The sequence below is a fragment of the Mirounga leonina genome, unplaced genomic scaffold, assembly GCF_011800145.1.
Source record: "Mirounga leonina isolate KUSES-001 unplaced genomic scaffold, KU_Mleo_1.0 Mir_154, whole genome shotgun sequence".
Taxonomy (NCBI): Eukaryota; Metazoa; Chordata; class Mammalia; order Carnivora; family Phocidae; genus Mirounga; species Mirounga leonina.
Window position 1 is genome coordinate 57,651,501 of NW_023270389.1, and position 19,184 is coordinate 57,670,684.

Here is a 19,184-nt window from a genome sequence, read left to right on the forward strand (position 1 = left end):
TGAGAGGTGTGGAATTTTGAATATCATTACTAGGAAGTATTTATCAAGCCTCTCTTGTGGGCCAGACCTAGGGGTCTCAAAGAATTGCTTAATGATCACAGTTTCCTGACCCTAGGAAGAGGTGCCCCGTGACCTTCTCTCTGTAGGTGAGGAAGCAGGTCAGTTCCACGCCTCCCCAGGTAGGACCTGGAACGTCAGGGATTCGAGCCTAGGGAACGTGGCCACAGAACCCACGCCCTCGGTTTGCGCCGCCCCCTCCCCGGGCCGTGAAGCATCCGCGGGCACATTCCCCGTAGTCGCGGCTCGCAGTTCTCGGCTAACCTTTCTGCTTCCCCCTCAGATGCCGCCAGGAACCCTGTTCTTCACGTGAAAGCCGAAGTGCACGAGTCCTTGGACAGTTATGCGGCCAGCTTGGCCAAAGTCATAGAGGCCGAAGCCAAGATCAAGCTGTTCGGGGAGGAGGCGTTGCCCGGGGTTCTGGCCGCAGCACGGACGGTCCCGGGGGCCGGCTTCGGGGGCCGCCGAGGCAGCAGGACTCTTGCGGGTCAGAGGCTGCAGCTGCAGAGCATCGAGGAGGGAGACATTTTAGCTGCAGAACCGCGATGAGGGCCTCAGGGCGGACTGGCCCACAGAGGGGCGCCCCGGGGAGGGATATCTGGGGCGCAACCACCCGGAAAAACGCTGACCACGGGGTCTTGTGAGAGCGCCCGCCGGCTCCGGGTGGGCCCTGGCGATGGGACCAGAGACGTCGGAGGCTCCAGGGCAAGCAGACGGAGGTGTGGCCATGACTTTTTGGGAGGGGGTAATGGAAGGGAGACTAGGGACCGTGGCTTGGAAGGAAACGGCCGCGTGGGTTACTTCCTCTACTCCAGGACGTCCAGGGGCAGCCGGGCACTGTCCCGGAGGTCTCGGGAGGTAAGCCCTTCGCGGTGCTCCTGGAAGAACGGCACTTCTTCCTGCTAGAGCAGGACCGTCCCCTGCGCATCCGCGTGGTTGGTGCAGGCCACCCTGAATGCTCCCCGGAGGAGAACCTGGGAGCAGAGCTTCTCGCAGGGGCTTCCACGCCTCCATCCTGGTGGGGACCTTGCAGTCATCGGGGGCCGCCTGCTGGTGCTAGTGGGGGCGGCGCGGCCCCGGGGCTGCTGTCACTGGGGATGGGGCCGCCCTGCCCCCCTCCCTATTGACTGATGCTTTGGTATTTAAAAAGAAGGGAGCAACCACTATACAAGACACGAGGAAGGAGCAGGTGCCAGATGTTTCATTTCGAGAACTAAAAAAATAATGCATTTGGTTAGGGCCCCCGCCCCCCATCTTCCCAAGCGGGAGCGGGGCTGTGGTGCCCAGCTGGGCGGGGAAACGGAGCTGCTGTTCTCCCGGGAGGGCGTCCCCTTCGCGCAGGGAGGCCTGGCGCCCGCTTGCTCGTGGTGTCCACCGCCCAGAGCAGCCGGCTTGCGGGCCCCGGGCAGCGTGCCACAGGACGGCGGAGAAAGGCGCTCCGCCGACGCTCTTGGCCCAGCTCCTCCTCTTGGACCCTTTGGGACTTCGTGTCACTTCTCGAGCCATCCGGAAAGTGGGGTAAGGGGGTGGGAAGATCATGTACCGCTGTGGTCTTTGATGTCCTCGGCATCTATAGTGGGGGGGGGGGGAACCCTCGGGCCAACGCGGGCACAGCTTTGATGGCGTCTGACGGCCGAGCGCAGCCCTGCGGGCGCCGTGTATGAGCTCGCCCGGCCCGGGTGGAGCGGGCGGGGTGGGGTGGGGCTCCCCGAAGGCCGACCCCTCGGACGCAGAAGCGGAGCGCCGGGAGTGTGAGCTGTCCGGTTAGGGCTTGCCCGGCCCCCCTTTGAGGTGGGACAGCAGTAGCGCAGGGGCGACGTGGGAAGCCGCCCTCCCCGCCTTCCGAACTCGAGGGCGTCGGTAGAGGGCAGGCCCCCAGGAGATGCAGCTACTCCAGACGGCACGTTCCCTCTGTGGTGGTGCCTTTGGCGCCTCGCCAGCTCCTGGTGACATGTCGTCCTTTTGCCGTCTGGCGAGAAGCCCTTTCCCGCGGCGTGGGGCTTGCTGCCTTCGTGGCGCCCGCGCCCATCACCAGTGCTCCCGGTCGGCTGGGCGCCCCGCGGGGGTCTAGGTTCGGGATGTGGGGGGTGGTGGAGGCTTTTCCGGAGGAGCGGAGGGTAGCTGCACCCGTGGGCTCTGCTCCCGCTCCCGGGGGGCATTCCTAAACCTGAGGGCATTTTTTTAAAAGATCTTATTTATTTGAGAGAGAAAAAGAGGGAGAGCGAGCGTGAGCAGGGGGAGGGGCAGAGGGAGAAGCAGGCTACCCGCTGAGCGGGGAGCCCGACTCGGGTCTCGATCCCAGGTCCCCGGGATCATGACCTGAGCCGAAGGCAGACGCTTAACCTACTGGGCCACGCAGACGCCCCTCCGAGGGCATTTTCTGTGCTCTGCGGGTATGTATTTCTCCGTACACTTGTCCGGTAAAGGGACCATATCCTGACCGACTAAGATGCCCGGAGATGGCCTTTGCCTCTAGGCTGCAACAGCCGGGCGGCTTGCCCCTTACGCCTTCTTGAGAGCAGCACATTGGCTTGCAAGCGGGGGTGGAGGGGGGCTTCCCCAGGACTGCACAGGCCGGGCTGGAGGGAGTCTTGAGACCCCGAGTCCCCACTGGCAGATCCCAGACCAGCTGGGGTCCGCTAGGGTTTCGTCTGAGCCTGTCCAGAGCTAGCACGCTTCACAGAGCCCCCGCCTTCCCTGTTTTCTGCGGACACTGCCCGACGCGGCGCATGCGCTCCGAGCAAAGCGCCGGGCTGGGCGCGGGGCAGAAGCCCTAAAGCGTTCCGCTCGTTCCGCTCGTTATCACGCAGGGAGAGGCCTGGCGGAGCGAGATGCCGAGAAATGGCAAAGTCAGGTCCTCTTACTCTTCAGCGGAGGGAGGCATTTCCAGGTAGGGGACTTAGGGACGGAGGGGACCGTCTGAGCCAAGCCGCGGAGGATTTCGGGCAGCTAGAACCACAGTTTGCCTATTCAGGAATTCCAGTCTGCCTTGATGCAGCCTTAGAGTTAGAGCGAGCAAGAGCGAGTGAGGAAAGGAGGAGCACGGGAGGGAGGCGGTGAGGAGAGGAAGAGGCGGAAATCCGCACACTTTCTCAAGTTCCCCTGCCCTCCGTGTAGAATGTCAAAACCCCAACTGCCCCCACCAAACCCGGCGTGCCAGCTTTATCCTGGGCAGCCTGAGGCCTTCCTAGGGGACACTGGGCCACACGGTCGCTTAAGAATCTCAGTCCTGCGGGCCCCGGTTTTGACAGGCCCACGTTGAGGGCTGTTGCCCATCTTTGCCTCTCTTATTGAAGCTGCCACTTGACCGGGTCCCTGTGCTGTGCCCCGGATGCCAGGCTTGGGGGTCCTGGGGGCGCACGCTCCCGAGCACGCGGCGCTGGGGCGTTCAGGGCCCCGACACTAGGGGGCAGCAGTGGGGCTGTGCGCCGTGGGCCGTGTCTGGCCGGGAAGGGAAGGGTGCGGCTGAACGCCGGTTCGCTCCCCGCGGAGCCGGTGCCCCTGCAGCCCGCAGCCTCCGGAGCCCCGGCCGGCAGCTCTATTCCGTGCGAGACCCGCCGCGCGCAGCGTCTCCGATGGGCGCTGGGGCGGGAGGGCCGGCGGCGCAGCGTTCTCCAGCCCCATTGCGGGAGCCGCGGTGCGGCGCTGCGCGGAGCCGAGCGAGCCGGGAGACTGCCGAGGGATTTGCAGCCTTGAGGCCGTTCGTGGTGGGACCGGAGAGCGTCGGAAAGAGCGCTGATACGGAGGAGATCTTAGGACGTGTTCCGACTTGACGACGGAACGCTTCTCCCATCCGGACAGGAGGCCCTTGAGATGCTTGTCGTTAGAGACAGTCTCTGGATGGACCACAGGGTCTGCCCATGTCGAGCGGTCAGCCTGGAGCCCCGGCCGCCCTCCTGTCCACGGAACCGGGGAGGGTGACGCGGCTACGAAAGGGCGAGCGGGGGGTGGGAGGGCGCAGCAGGCTCTGGGTCCCCATCCCGCGCTGCCGCTTCCGAGGCGGGCAGCCTTGGGCCCCTCAGTCTTGCATCGCGGTTGTCTCATCGATACGACGAGGTGTGCAATGTCTTCCTCTGTGGGGACGCGGAGTCCAGGTGGGCCCCCTCCGAGGTGACCCTGCGGATCGCAGCGTCCTGCGCGGTACCTGGAGCTGAGCCCCCCGGTGGCTGCCCGGTCGCGGGAGGTGGGTGCGTTAGTCTGGTTTTAGGGGCATCTCCAGGACAGGAAGTGAAACTCTGGCGAGGATAACTGTTATCCGGGATAGGAGGTGCTGGGGTTGTTGCCATGGGAATTGTGTCTTCTGGGAAGGGGGATATGGCGAGGCAGGAGAAGGCAAGAGAAAGGGAGGAAAGGGTGAAGTAGCGTTTGGAACTTAAGAGATCTGAAGGAGCAACAATGAGCTTTTCTGTTAATGGCATTCAAAGATGATGGGCCCCTGGGGGCCTGCTGGAGAGTCCCAAGCCAGGGCACGAGTTCAGCCTTGACCTCCCTTACAGCCCCTGCGACGGGACCTGGGTGCTAAGGACAGCTCTGTCCCCCAGTGATAGTGACTGCTTGGCCGGGGGTCTTGGGCTCACAGAGTCCTTTGATCCTCCAAGCCCCTGTGGCAGGAGGCCATACAGGGATGGGAGTCCACGCTGGTACCCACAGTATATGCAGAACCCCAGGCGAGTCCCATGGAAGACAGAAGGGACGTCACAATTTTCACTCTAAAGCAAAGGAAAATGGCTGTCATATGTGACTGTAGGAGGGGACAGAGCCTGACCACCCTTCTGGGCTGAGGAGCGGGGACACACAGAATCCAGGGAGAGAAGCCTAGGGATTGTCTGACCTCCCAGAGTGCATTAAGCCAGAGTCTGGGTCAAATGCCAGGTCTTGGCCATGGGACTGAGAAGGAGCCAACTTGCAACTTTGCAGAGGAGGAGGAGAAAGGGAGGAGGTGGAGGGATACTTAGAAGTCCTCATTATTAGAATAGGCTAGCTGGGCTCAGTAGGTGGGTAGAAACTGTTGGAGACCAGAGAGCTGGGGAGCCTGGATTATCGGCTTCCCAGACCTAAAAAAAACCAAAAAACAAAAAACGGCAACCCAAGGAAAGTGATTGGATTTATTTGAAAGATTTCAAAGCACAGACTCAAATCTGCATAAGATTACCAAGAGCACAATTTTGCTCAGTGTTATTTATTATTTTTTTTAAAGATTTATTTGACAGAGAGAGATACAGCGAAAGAGGGAACACAAGCAGCGGGAGTGGGAGAGGGAGAAGCAGGCTTCCTGCCGAGCAGGGAGCCCGATGCGGGGCTCGATCCCAGGACCCTGGGATCATGACCCGAGCCGAAGGCAGACGCTTAACAACTGAGCCACCCAGGCGCCCCTTACTCAATGTTATTTTTAGGAGAACGTAATACACAAAGCTGTGTTCTTTTCCCTCAGAATTTTCCTGAATAGTATTAACGGCTTAGGAATTAGAAGCCATTTCTGGTTTTCCTTGTCACACCACCATTTTGAAATATCCCAAGTCACAGGTAAGTGAGCCCCTCCTGGATGAAAAGACAGCCCCACAGGGATCACGGGCCTGGGCAAGCATGGCCACCCCGAGTGCTGCGGAGCGAGCCTGTTTGGTGGGAAGCAGGTCTGTCACTCTGGTGTGGATACGCTAAGAGACAGGAGTTCTGGGCTGTGTTCTGATAATGGACCCCTGGATGCAGAAGTTGTTAAAAACCTTCAAAGCAAAACAAAAGCAAGCTAATCCTGAAATATATTTCACTTGAAGTTTTTGGATGGTTTTTTTTTAAGATAAGAAAAATGCTTAGGATTATTATAAATCATAATATTTATAAATGAGTAAAATATATTTAGACTAGTTTTGTCTACCTGATTAAATATCTGTTTTGGTACATGTATAGCTGTGGAAATTGTGGATTTGTACTTGGGCTGTGGACTTTCTGAATGTGTCCCCCTTGACCCACTGTGTGCAGCCACATCCTCGAGTGCAGCCTCCCTTCTGGTAGGCTTACAAGGGGAAGGAGACAGAGCAGGAAGGAGCTGATGGCTGTAGAACTGGGAGGTGGTGATGTCCACACCACACTCACCTCAGTACATCCATCCATGTGCTGTTCATAAATTCCTCGAAGACAATTAAATTCAGAGACTGTTATTAAATGACTTAGCATGACCCAGAAATACAGAACACTCTCATTTTTATTTAAGATTTTTTTTTTTAAAGATTTTACTTATGTATTTGAGAGAGCGAGAGAGAGAACATGAGCAGGGGGGAGAGGGAGAAGCAGGCTCTCCCCTGAGCAGGGAGCCCAACATGGGGCTCAATCCCAGGACCCTGAGATTGTGATCTGAGCCAAAGGCAGACGCTTAACCCACTGAGCCACCCAGGCACCCTATTTTTTAAAGATTTTCAAGAAATCTCTACATGCAACATGGGCTCAAACTCACAACCCCAAGATCGGAGTCACCTGCGGTTACCGCCTGAGCCAGCCAGGCACCTCCTAACCCAAGGTTTTTAAAGGAGGTTTAAATGGGGGTGGGGCGGGGGGTGGGGCCTGCTGTTTCTCCCCTGGCTCATACTCTCTCAAATAAAAAAAATCTTAAAAAAAAAAAATAAAGGAGGCTTAATGAACACCAACCCACTCTCTAGATGTCTGTCCCATAACCAGAGGCAAAGGGTGGGGGGCAGGTTGCCAGTGAAACTCAGCAACCTCCAGGCACAAAACCTACCACCTTTACCTGACCACCTCACCTGCCACCACTGAGATCATAATCCTGGGTCCAAGCTGCAGCTGAGCCCCAGGGTCCAGCTGTGGGACCGGCTGGGGCCTCCCCAACATACAGGGAGTTGGGAAGTGTCAACGCTGCCTCTAGAATGTTTTCTCTTTGCTGCCTCCTTGACTGCTTGTCTGGCCTGCCCGCTCCTTTTTAACACACAGTACCCACACTCTGCAAAATTAACAGCAGGGGACCTAACTCCTTTGACAAATACCATTAAATTAAAAAAAAAAAAAAAGTAAGTTTTAAGGTTCCCAGCAAAACGGAGCAGAAAGGTCAGAGTTCGCATGTACCCTCTGCCCGCCCCCCAGGCCCCCCTACTACCGACGTCCTGTGCCAGAGCGGACAGTACAATTTTGATTTTCTTCTGGGCTCTTCTGGCCAAAGAGCTACTACTCCTTGACCTCGCTGAGCCCTCCAGTAGCCTCTGCCCCACCCGCCTTCCAGCACCTCCCTACAGCATCTCCGTTACTGTTTTATTACAGGGCAAGAAATGACGTATGTCCTGTGCGCTTCCAGTGGTCATTTTAGTTGTTCCGTGAAGCCCTTCAAACTCCGTGGCTTCGTGGGGTCCTAACACAGCCCCAGGACACAGGTGGTACAAATAGGATTACCCGCACTGTAGAGAGGAGGAAACAAGCCCAGAGAAGTCACATGGCTTAAGCAGATCCCATAACTCATTGGTAACCAGAAACTAAGACCCTGGTACTTTCCAGAAGTCATGCAGTGGCCCTGTTTGGCTAAAGCTCCTTGACCCCACTGAGCCCTCCAGTAGCCTCTGCCCCACCCACCTTCCTTTTCCCTTTGACCATTTACCACATTTCCTAATGTGAAAACATATGTGCCCTGTCTAGGGTGAGAGCCAGATTCTGAAGTCCAACTGAAGTTACTGAGCCAACAGAAGAGTTCTTTGCCCTCTATCCAAAAAGCCAATCTGCCTTCTCTCAGTAGCAGGTGTTCCTGGCCTTGCAGCCAGCCTGTGGGAAGGGGCGGTGCCGGCTCTCCATGCAGCACAGGGATGCTTTGCCTGGCCCCCCCATGAGTCCTGCACGGCCCAGCTGGAGAAAAGCACGGCACTTTGGGAGAGGGGAGGGAGGATGATGGCAGGGTTAAGTCTACAGCAGCATTTCAGCTCCGAACCCCCAAGCTACAGGCCTGGGTGGAGTCGGACACTAGAGTAAAGGAAGACCCGGAATCCTAAGACTGGATGGTCAACAGCTTTCAGTTGAAATCTAGAAGTTAGAGAGGGGAAGACCGGAAGCCAGAGCTTCCAGAGCTCCATCATGGGAGCTAGCCGCAATGCTCTGTGCTTACTGCTGGAAGCCAGACCCCTGTACTTGGGTAGAGAGGTACCGCTAATCGTGACAGACGGTGACTGGAAGTGAAGATAACATGCTGTGTAAAGAGAAATGAAAAAAAGCTCCTCTATGTGATTCTATCACACAGAAGCCAAAACAGAAAAGGTTATCAAGTCTAGAAAATAGAGAAAGAGCCTTATGTTACCGAGAAGACCAGAAAACGTGGGTGAAGGTAGTAAAGCATGAAATAAAAAGTCATATTCAGGATATCTTAAAACAACCAACTTCTTTAATTAGAAAGCAACAAACATGCAAATGGCAAGTGTAGAAATTTATTTGAACCAACATTTTCACTATAATGAAAATTACTCTTCCACATTGATCCAAGCTCTCATATCTGAAGGTTAGGGAAAATATTGCACTTTGCATTTTCTAGCACTCCTCACACATGGCAAAAAGTTTTTTAAACATTTTGCTAGTTTTGTTTTACACACTCTTCCAAATTCATGCACACAATCATTCCAAACCAATGTTAGGTTATCCCGAAAAAAGGGAAAACTCCAAAACACCATAACCTTAAAATTGCACTAAAGCTCTGTAAAGAAAAAAATAGAATAAATGTCTCCTACAAATTTCAGAACATCTAAGTGCTTGCCAATAACAGTTGGTTATTCCTCATCCTCATTTTCATTCTCCTGACCAGAGCCTTCTGATCTGTCACCCTCCAAACGGTCTGCAAAACATATATGACACCCACAAGAAGAAATGCTTTTAGTATTATAATTGAAAGAACTTTCAATACCTTTTAGTTAAAACTGATTAAAATGTATACAGCCCAACACATCATCATGTAAAAATCAGTTCACTTCTGTGTGTAGATAAGTTAGTTTTTGCCGCTAAAAACAAATAAAAAACGAGTAAACAGAGCACTGTAACTTTGAATATGCATGTAATTCTAAACCTATAAAAACTAAAAAGAAAAACCCTAGGGATCTTGATATATCACGGTCTACTGCAGTGGTTTTCAAGCCGTGTTCCTTGGAGTCCAGGAGCCTAAGGAGGTGTATCATGCCACCAGAAAGACTGAGGGGAGGCTGTGGGGGAACCTGGGGACCATTCTTGAGGATCTGTGTGTTTAAAGATTTTTTAAATATCTGCTATGTTCCAGGCGTTGTGCTAAGAACGGTGGCCAAAACAGACACGTGGTCTCTGCCCTCAAGGAGCTTATCTAGATTAACCACTCAAGTGAAAATATAACTATAAACTGGTGAGTGAACACGGCATGCTCTCTCCAGCTTTCACGATTTATCCTTGCTGTTCCTCTGCTTGGGACACTCGCCCAGTTTTCCAGCTATAAAGGTTCTGCTTACTCATCTCAATACAACTATTATCCCCTTTGTGAAATGTTTCCCAGACTTTTTCAAACATCCAACCTGCAGAATGATGAACTCCTTCCTCTACACTCTAGACTCTCTGTGTCTATTGTGCAACGAAGATCCTAACTGCAGGGACATTTATTTGCGTGTCTTCTTACAGACCAGACCTCAAGGGCTTTTTGAGCTCCTGCGAGGGTAGGAGTTTTTTCTTTTTATCTTATATCCTCAGAGCCTCGTACAGGATGTTCAGGGACGGTTTATGAAATAAACGCATAGAAGTTTTACTGAGATCAGATATGTCACATTAGGGTATGTAGAGAAGGCAACAGTATAAAAGGATGAGGATGGAGCCCATTCGGCCAAGAAGCATTTGCCCAAGGCAACGTGGAAAATACAAAGGTTAAACATGGGGGGAGGGCTGAGCCCCACTGTCAACTGCGAGAAGACTGAATCCTGAAATTTGATTACCTACAGAGGCTTAAACTCTCTCACTGGATCTTAAGTCAACAATACCAAGAGCAGTAGACAGAAGAGACTATATATTTATTGTTCAACTGAACTGGACTAAATCCCCTCTGTGCAGACTCCATTTCAAAGCCAAACTAATGAGATGATGTATGTGTATATGATTTACAACCTAAATTATACAAATTTTAGCTATCATCATTATTACATAAGTGTTCAATACACATTTGCAAAATAAGTGAACAAAAACAAGATTTGGATAGACCTTCATATATCACCAAGGAATCTAAACACAGTGGAAGAATCACTGATCAATAAAAGGCTACCTAACGAATGTTAATATAAAAGAGATGACACTCTTTTTATTGTGTGATATACTTTCATGAGAGAATAAAACATGAGGTTGCTATCAGCTTAAGTAGATTACCATGAATGGGAATCCTGGATATGACTGACTAATTCAACAAACCTATTCCTGTCACGTCGGAAGCATGAGGAAGCAGGTCACACTATTTCTTTCAAAGTGTGTAGGGTTCTTATCCAAATTCCTTTTGTCACACTATGAATGAAGATGGGGAAATGGAGGGTTAACAAGAATTGTCTCAGCCTTTAAATCAGGGAGTTTAGGGTAGACATTAGGATTCTGCAGAGTCCAGGGGCGCCTGGGTGGCTCAGTGGTTAAGTATCTGCCTTCAGCTCAGGTCATGGTCCCAGGGGTCCTGGGATTGAGTCCCGCATCGGGCTGCCTGCTCGGCAGTAAGCCTGCTTCTCCCTCTCCCACTCCCCCTGCTTGTGTTCCCTCTCTCGCTATCTCTCTCTGTGTCAAATAAATAAAAAAAATCTTAAAAAAAAAAAAAGGATTCTGCAGAGTCCAAAGCAAGCCATAAGGAGACAAGTGAGGGCCAAGAGTGTCTAATACAGGTCAGTGAATAACGGACAGTGGCTTCCAGAATGAGGAAGAGGGCAGAATAATTGTTCTTTTCTCAAACCCATCTCAACCAATTGCTGCACAGTCCTCTCTCTCAGAATGGAAACCCAGTTTCTACGAATAAATTAAATGCAATCTTTTGTTCATGAAGTGCTACACCTCTGAGGCAGGAGAACTGCAAAGCAGCTCAATGCTGACACCAATCTCTGGTTGGCAGTTACAGACCGAGGAGGTCTGAGAAACACCCTTCTTTTAAATGAAAACTGAAAATAAGAGTCGCTTCTACATCAGGAGACCCACCTCGAAAAAGCCATAGACCCTAACTAACCAATGGGTTAGTTACAACCAGGCACAGTTAGCAAAAAAGGGAAAACTCCACATGTAGCCATGCCCCTTCATCTTCCCCCTTTAGAAACAGCCCCCACCCTCGGCCTCGTGGCAGACAGCCTGTCCTCTGCTTTCCTGAGCCACTGCTGGGCAGTGGATTCGATAAACTTCTAGCTCCTTTGTTCTGCCTCAGGTGGATACTTTCACTGCCCGTGCCACCGGCTTCCACCCAATCTGCTTCATCCCACATTTGGGGGCCCCCATCCCATCGAGAGAGACACCATATTTAGACACCATAGTCTTTAGTGAAGTATTCATGAGAATGACTTTGGTTGGTTTTTGGAAAATGCAAAAGCTCAAGCCCTATTTAGATAAAATGAGTGAAAATCTTCAGGGGGTAGGACCCAAGTGTTTGCAGCTGAAAAAGCCCGACAGAGGATCTGTAGTGCAGCCTTCATTAAAAATCACAGCTCTACCAGGAAGGCGCCGCCCCGAATCTATTCCCTGGACTTCCCAGGAAGCCTTGTGGAGTAAGGAGGGGCTGGACTATTCCGTGGCTAGCCTGCGCCTGCAGGATCACAGTCCGTTACTAACTCTCCTCGACTGTGCACACGTGATCATACTTGGAATACTGGAGACCAGGAGAGAAGGAGAGGACAGGGATGGATAACTGACTCATCAAATAACTGGGTATCTTAAAGATAAAAGCAACTCTCGGGTACTTTTTCTCTCCAGTTTTTTACATAAGAGAAGCAAGAGGGTGAGTTAAGTTGACTAAACCAATTAGAAATTACGTCTTTTTGGTTGACAGCAAAAAGGACTGGAAGAAAGGGAATCTTCATGCTATAAAACTTACCTTATCTAATGCTAAAACCAAAGGAGGAGGGGAGTAGCCATGAGCTAACAAACTGCTACATCGGCAGCTGTATAAAACAGACGCGGCATAAACGAGAGAAGAATGGTTTTCAATAGAAAAACTCGGGAAGAGCCATTCGCCAGATAAGCTCTTTACAAGAACAAGTGAGTTTTAGGAATCCTAATCAGCAAATGTTTTTCTTGTTCTAGAAAATGCTGCCTCCCCTCAAATCTGAAATCTAAATGGATGAATTTTAAGAGTTACTCACTGTTACTGAAGAAAATGGATCGAAAGTGTTACAGTGATTAATAATATGGGAACCCAAAAGCTACTGCAAAAATATTTTGTTGGACTACTAACCTTTTCTGTTTAAATTCCATTTGAAATTTCCATTCTTTCCTGGTAGTAGTTAATATTAACAATTTGAATATTTTCTCCCCACCTCCTATGGGCTTCTTTCAATTCTTTAGATGTGCTCCACACTCTCCCCTCCAGGACTTTGAAAATTGCTACCTACCCTTTACTTTGCCTGGTACACTTTCTCTCCATTCCTCTCTCTGAGGAAGTGATATTTAATCCACGGCCGACAGAGACCTGACGATAAGTAGAAGGTATCCTAACAAAGAGTGAGGATGGGAGGGGGGTAGCACGGTGATAAAGATCCTGAGGTAGAAAAGACTTTGATGTGTCCCCCAAGTCAAAGAGGGACAGAGTGGACAGAGTGGACAGAGAAGGAGAGAATGCTAGGAATGAGCCTGAAAAGCAGTTTGAGCTGAGATCACCCAGTGGACTGCATGTCATATTCATGATCTAAATGTATTCCTGCAAGTGAACTTTCCAAGGTCAAAGGGAAGTAAGGGCTTGGAAGCCAGTTTCACATTCAGGCTTTACCATTCATCAGTTGTGTGACCTGGGGCAAGTTATTACAAATAACCAAAGTTATAAAGGTTTGGAGCTAATTAGGAAAAATTTGTGAAATGACAGGTATGGTCCCTGATACATTATAGATACTCTAGAAATGGTGGTGGTTGTTACTATTAAATAATAGATAATATCCAACATATGAAGAAATTTATGAAATCAGTGAAGAACAACAAATACTCTTTTGTTTGATAAATGTATTTTGTTTATAATGGATACTGGATCTCTTCTATTATTACAAACAGATTATTCACTTCCTTCTTGAATATTAGTTATAATATTTACATTTTGTGTTTCTTTGGCACCAAACCTCACAGTGTATCAGTGAAAACAAAAAAAATATATAAAAAAAACTTACTGAGGTTATGTGTTTCAACCCTTGCAGTAGCATGTTACATTTATTTTTGTCTGGGCTAGGGTTAATTTTGACCACGTCCACCACTAAAGGGTACTTACTCTCACAGATCTTAAGGATTACGGTATGATCCTCCACACTGAGAAACACAGCTGACAAAAGTTTTCAAGTGACTTTGTCTTTTCATTCTGACATTTTTCAATACATTTGGTTTGTGAGGAAATAAGTTACTGTACTAAGATCAAGAGTTCACAAAACTCCTAGCTCAGAAGTTACGTTGCCTTCATTTTATGGTTAAAAGAAATTGTACAAATCACTTTAAAGCAGACCTGAAATAATAACATGATGTAATAATGGTGTTAATAATACACTGACAGTTCTTACCAGCTCGGATATGGTTCAGCGAAGCCAACATCCTCAACATGAAAGAGGCTGGCACCGTGATGGTGTTTCTGGTCTCTTCCAGCATGAGTTCATTTCGAGTTATAACCTATGGGGCAAGTGAAACAACCACGTAAAGAACCATGATGTAACTGTACTTTTTCCTTGAAGATTAGGAGAACAGTAAAAAACTTAGCAGGTCTGAGGAGGAATTACTTCATTCTTTATACACACACTGTGTATATTTCCACCATAAGGCTACTCGATGCCAGGTAATTATTTTAACTTGCCATTGAGGGAGTGACATCACAGAACAACACTACTCTTTCAACTGGCAGAAAGACAAAGGCCAAACTTTGAGGCCACTTAAAACCTTCAAGAATTCAGTTTATTTTTCACTTATGATTCGTTTCCCAGAGCAGTCTTCCCGTGTCTGCTCATTCCCTTCCCCTATGGCAGAGCTGATACATGTAGTGACACAGTGGGGTTAAATGATTTCCCCAGGGTCACTCAGATCCCTCGAGAAAATGTCACCTTGACTGAGGCAAAAGTAATCTTGAAAAATAAACTTTTGGATAAGAGTTACCAATGACTTGTGTCTTATGTACCAAGACAGCACTAAATGAATATCCATAAACACCTAAGGATCTAGTATGTAATCATGGGCAAAGGGCAAATGGCAAAGTTCATGGCAAAGGAAAAAAGGAAGAAAGGAAAGGATGAGAGGAAGACAAAGGTGCTAATGTGGTCAACGGCTCCCCAGTGATTTCATACAACACATTTTCAGCCCAGCAGGGCACCCCCAGGGCCCTTTACAATCTTGCCCCAAGGAGCTGCTTTCTTATCCACTCACCAACGGTTCACTTACCTTAGGACACCCTGGAAATTGCCGATTCTTCATCTCCAGGGCTCCTTAGCCCCCTGTATGCCTGGTGAACTCAGTCCAATTCGTACTTCCTCTGTGAAGACTCCCCCATCCATCTACCCCGTTTACAAGCACAACTGCTCTTTTGCAAGGGCTTCCAGAACACTGTGCATGCCTCTCTACATTCTGGCTGACTGTTCAGTGTCTGTCTTTCCCACCAGTCTATAAGCTCTAAGGGAAGGTTTTTTAAAATTCAGCACGGTGTCTGACATACGCCAAGTTCATAAATGTCCGTTAGAAAGCAGATGAGGGAATTGTGCTGTGAACTGTCAACCTTGGTCTAGAGTACTGGTTTTCTAACTTACTAATAACATTTTTTAGCAATGGACCCTTCTTTTATGTTTTAAAGAGGGCACAGCATCAACTTGAGCTGCACTCACCTACTCATAGAAGCTCAACTGTTAGTAGCTGACTAATGCCATGAACCCTTATTTTCATAAGAAATCTTGTATGAAAACCCACCAATAAAAACCCTGCCTAATGCTGGGGAGGAAAAGCCCAGAATTCAGCTTTTGTATCAGCCACCTTCCCCTCTCCCATTCCCACTAAAAACTGAGAGCTTCACACAGCCCAGTTTGAAAACTGTTGGTTTAATAAGGAGCTGAAGAAATCTGAAAATATGACAATAAAGGAAAAGATTCTCCAATCATTTGTTCTGCTACTTATCTGGCTGCAATTATGGAGGCCAGCCATAGTAAAACTCATTTTCTTAAAAGGACAGAAGGTTTTTTTAAATGATTCTTCATTGTAATAAGCACAAAAATAGTCAATCTGTTTTTCTCAAACTATAATAACCTGGTATTACCAATAATCGATATTATAATTAGCAAAATAATATTTTGATTTTTAGCTCTCTAGTATTACAGGCATGTTTTTATCTTAATTTTTCTTTTTCTTACAATTTGACCTCCTTAACTGAATAAACTTGTTTATGTTACCAATTAATAATGAGCTGCTTTGAGTATTTTTAAGAAAGCATTTCAGGAACAAAGTGACATACACTTTATAATAAGTATAAATAAAAATCTTACTTCATCAGCAAGTTTTCGGTTAAAAATCCTTGACTCTTCTAGTGGTGACCAGATCTTTATGTCATAATCTATACCAGATGAGGCTAGAACTAGAAATAAAATGTTGCATATTAATATAAAGCATAAAAATATGCCATTAAAACATGCATACATATGTTATATATTACGCATGCATGTATGTATGTATATGTATACACACACACACGTATATGTATAGCAAAACTGAGCTGGCATGGAAATTGTACTGATACATTTAATTGTTGACTGAGAATATTATTTAGAAGATTTCCTAAAAGTTACCCTAGAACATAATTTTAAGACCAACTTGCAATCACTCAAATTTCTTTCTTATCCACTGCCTTTTAGGAGAAACATGGGCAATGTCAAATGGAAGGCAAGAACAAGCCAAGCTCCTTTGTTCTGGTAAATTAACTTGGACATGTGAAGACTAACAAGGCTTGGAGGTTGAGTTTGGATAAGTAAAGTGTAGTCAGCCAAACCTCTTGCAACTGGTAAAACTTAGAAGAAATATTAGAGAATAAACTCTTTAATCTATTTCCCCATACTTTCTGCCAAAAGGAGGTTATAAGTCTTTTTTGTTTTAAACCCAATGAGAGTCATAACAGGCTCTCGTGGCTGCCTTCTAGGATAATTTGCATTGTTCTTATATTAACAACTAGAACAAAAGTGGAGCTGACGTACTGATTTCTATAAAAGGCCATCTTACTTGGGTCAAACGGATGTGGCTGCAGGCAGTTTACCACATGATTATCAGCTTCCAGAAGCATTAAATGCTCAGCAGTATGACGATCCCAGATGAAGATATGGCCACAGTCAGAACCACTCATTACAAAATTAGCACCCCAGAAATTGGCTTCTTTTATCTAAGGGTTTAAAAAAAGAAAACAATAAGAAAATTCAAATCAAATATTAAAACCAAGATTTATTCTATTCTGCAATTGGAAATATTAATTGGCTTAGAAAATAACAAAAAATAGAAGAGAGTCTTTGTCTTCTATTATTTTAAAATGATGGAGATTTATCAGCAAGCATGAAACAACAGTAAATAATGAAAAATTCCCCATGAAAATAGAGATTTTGCTCTGTTCAATGCTATATTTTAGGGCCTTAAACAGTACTTGGCAACAGTAGATGCTGAATTAGTAACTCCTAAAGGAATGAATGGGATTTCTGGGTTTTGGAAAGTATAATGGAAACTTCTATGTCTATATGTTTTTGAACGTTCCAAAAATGGTTCTACTTTAGCTTTATAAGATAATAAAAACAAATCATAGAAAAAAATGAATGGTTCCCTTTTGTATTTTGGTTTATGCCAAAAGAAGAAAAAGTACCAATCTTTTTATTAGCTATTCTCTCACAATTGAGAAGGAAGGATATAAACATATTTACTTTAATGAAGCAATGAGACAACAGGATATACTGGAATGGTTAGGATGACATTTTTCAGTGGATGCATATGAATGAGCCATCCAAAATCTTTGTAGTTCAGGATGTTTTTCAATCATTTCACCAGCAGTTGCTACTTTGCTATTTTTGCCAAACCAAAGGGGGTAGACAGTTTTGTTGTTACTTAGTGTTACTGTTACATTTACTTAACTTCTTTTTTTCATTCCTACCCCTATATTTTCATCCAAAATTTTAACCAGCAAAATACAAGACATGTACACTGATTACTTCTATTAATAGTGAGCATTCTGTTTAGAATGATTAAATTGTTACCACCAATGATGTCTATAGAGAGAGCTAAGTAGTTCCCTGCCCCAAAGTAACTTTTTAAAGCAGGCTCTATGCCCAACGTGTGCTTGAACTCAGGACCCCTAGGTCAAGAGTCACATGCTCTATCAACTGAGCCAGCGAGGGCCCCCCCCAAAGTAACTTTTCCCCTTAACTCTGAAGAAAGCAGATTAAAACTGACTCTGTAGATACTTTTGGATGACTCAATGAATATATGAAAACAACACTTTCTAAATTTGAATGGTTCAGAGTTAATAGTTCTAACATGCTAATCATCTTGCAGGATCCTCTTAGTAAATAATTAATATCACACTGGGTGTATAAGACTTGTGGATTGTAAAACTTGGAAAGATTTTAGAGATCATCTGGTCTATTCTTATTTCATAGATGAGGACAGTAAAGTCTAGAGAGACAAAGTGACTAAAACAAATCTTGACTCATCAATCTTAAGAAGAGTTGTTATAAAGTAATCGGACTACATTTTGCAATGAGCCTGGATTCCATATATCTAAATCTTTCTCTCCAAATCAACCAAGGGTGCTAAAATGAGCTAAAAAAAATATACTAGACAGGTAGACCGCAAGTGTGAGAGAACAAAAGGAGGTAATTGTTACTTGTACCAGCTAAAAATTTTAAACTTCTACAACATTTCCTTAGTAGGGCAGAATTTTCTTGTAAACAATAACGGTCTTTGGCAATATATTCTAAGACTAAAAGAACCATGTTTGGGTAAAGAGGTAACTGTTAAGGTACAATAATGCTATTACTGGAATCGCAGTGGCAATATATGAAGATCATCATTATGGAAAAATTCATATTATGAATCTGCAATTTCTCCCAAGAGTGCCATGAGCATTTGGTACCATTGTCCTGGAGTTGCGATGGCCCTTATAAACCATCTTTACTAGTGGCCTTCTAATATTCAAAGTATCCAATTCTTCCATTTCTTTCCTTTCTTTCCTCCGCCTGAAGAACTCCTGAATGCGGGCAACAGCAGAGCGTCTATGAATTACATATTAAAAGAAAAAAACAAAAATAAATTTAAAAACGTTCACAGGTCACTACAGGATCAAAATGAGGAACATTAAAATACAGTAAAGTCTAGACAATATTTTAAATAAGGCATCCCCAACCAAAGCATAAAAAGGCAGACACAACAGTGAGACTACATCAGACTAGTTGAGTTACTAAAACAAAATATTTTAGTGAAGAGATCACTTAGAAATTTGGTACTGGTTGAGAAAGTAAAGGAAATAGCATGCGGCACACTGGTTTTTAAAGGGCTATTTAATAAAAAAAAAGATAGACAAAATTAATATGCAATTTACTACAAACAAAACAAATCCTATTCAATATCATTTCTCTTCTCCATATGAGGAAATATAAAGGCAAAGAAATTAAGGGTAACAACATAATAGCAGTGGGTAAACTTGTTTTGAGATTTTGTAAAGATGTTCCCAGCAAAGAACAGACTAGTCAAGAAAAAGAGGATATTAATATATGTACAACAAAACAGGGACTTTCAAATAGATTCTACATGGACTCCATGTAAGAGTATAGATTTGGAGCTAATGAGGCAGCTTTTACTCTCCTAAGAACTGAGTTGGTTACAGAGCTGGAGATTGAAGAATAATGGGCTCTTTTAAGACGGATTTAATTTATTAGAAGAAACTTTTCCTAACACATGATATACTTAATAAGTCTGTTAGTTTGAATTTATTATTTAAAACA

The 19,184-nt window shown here is 46.5% G+C and overlaps 2 protein-coding genes across 9 annotated transcripts in view; one reads left to right on the forward strand and one right to left on the reverse strand.

Moving 5' to 3' along the window:
* Positions 1–10,697, forward strand: part of GPR161 (G protein-coupled receptor 161) — a 57,999-nt gene extending 47,302 nt beyond the window's left edge. For 4 of the 5 annotated variants that reach the window (XM_035010899.1, XM_035010900.1, XM_035010901.1 and 1 more), the window contains 2 exons: positions 341–1,575; positions 9,302–10,697. In XM_035010899.1, coding sequence (XP_034866790.1) covers positions 341–606 — 266 coding nt within the window. In that variant the 3' untranslated portion in view covers positions 607–1,575; positions 9,302–10,697. The remainder of the gene's footprint in view (positions 1–340; positions 1,576–9,301) is intronic. The other variant, XM_035010898.1, reaches the window with a different exon arrangement.
* The window catches only part of DCAF6 (DDB1 and CUL4 associated factor 6), a 127,953-nt gene continuing 117,169 nt past the window's right edge, over positions 8,401–19,184 (reverse strand). For all 4 annotated transcript variants that reach the window (XM_035010909.1, XM_035010908.1, XM_035010907.1 and 1 more), the window contains 5 exons: positions 18,317–18,455; positions 16,426–16,582; positions 15,699–15,787; positions 13,746–13,851; positions 8,401–8,866 (listed from right to left, as the gene is read on the reverse strand). In XM_035010909.1, coding sequence (XP_034866800.1) covers positions 8,802–8,866; positions 13,746–13,851; positions 15,699–15,787; positions 16,426–16,582; positions 18,317–18,455 — 556 coding nt within the window. In that variant the 3' untranslated portion in view covers positions 8,401–8,801. The remainder of the gene's footprint in view (positions 8,867–13,745; positions 13,852–15,698; positions 15,788–16,425; positions 16,583–18,316; positions 18,456–19,184) is intronic.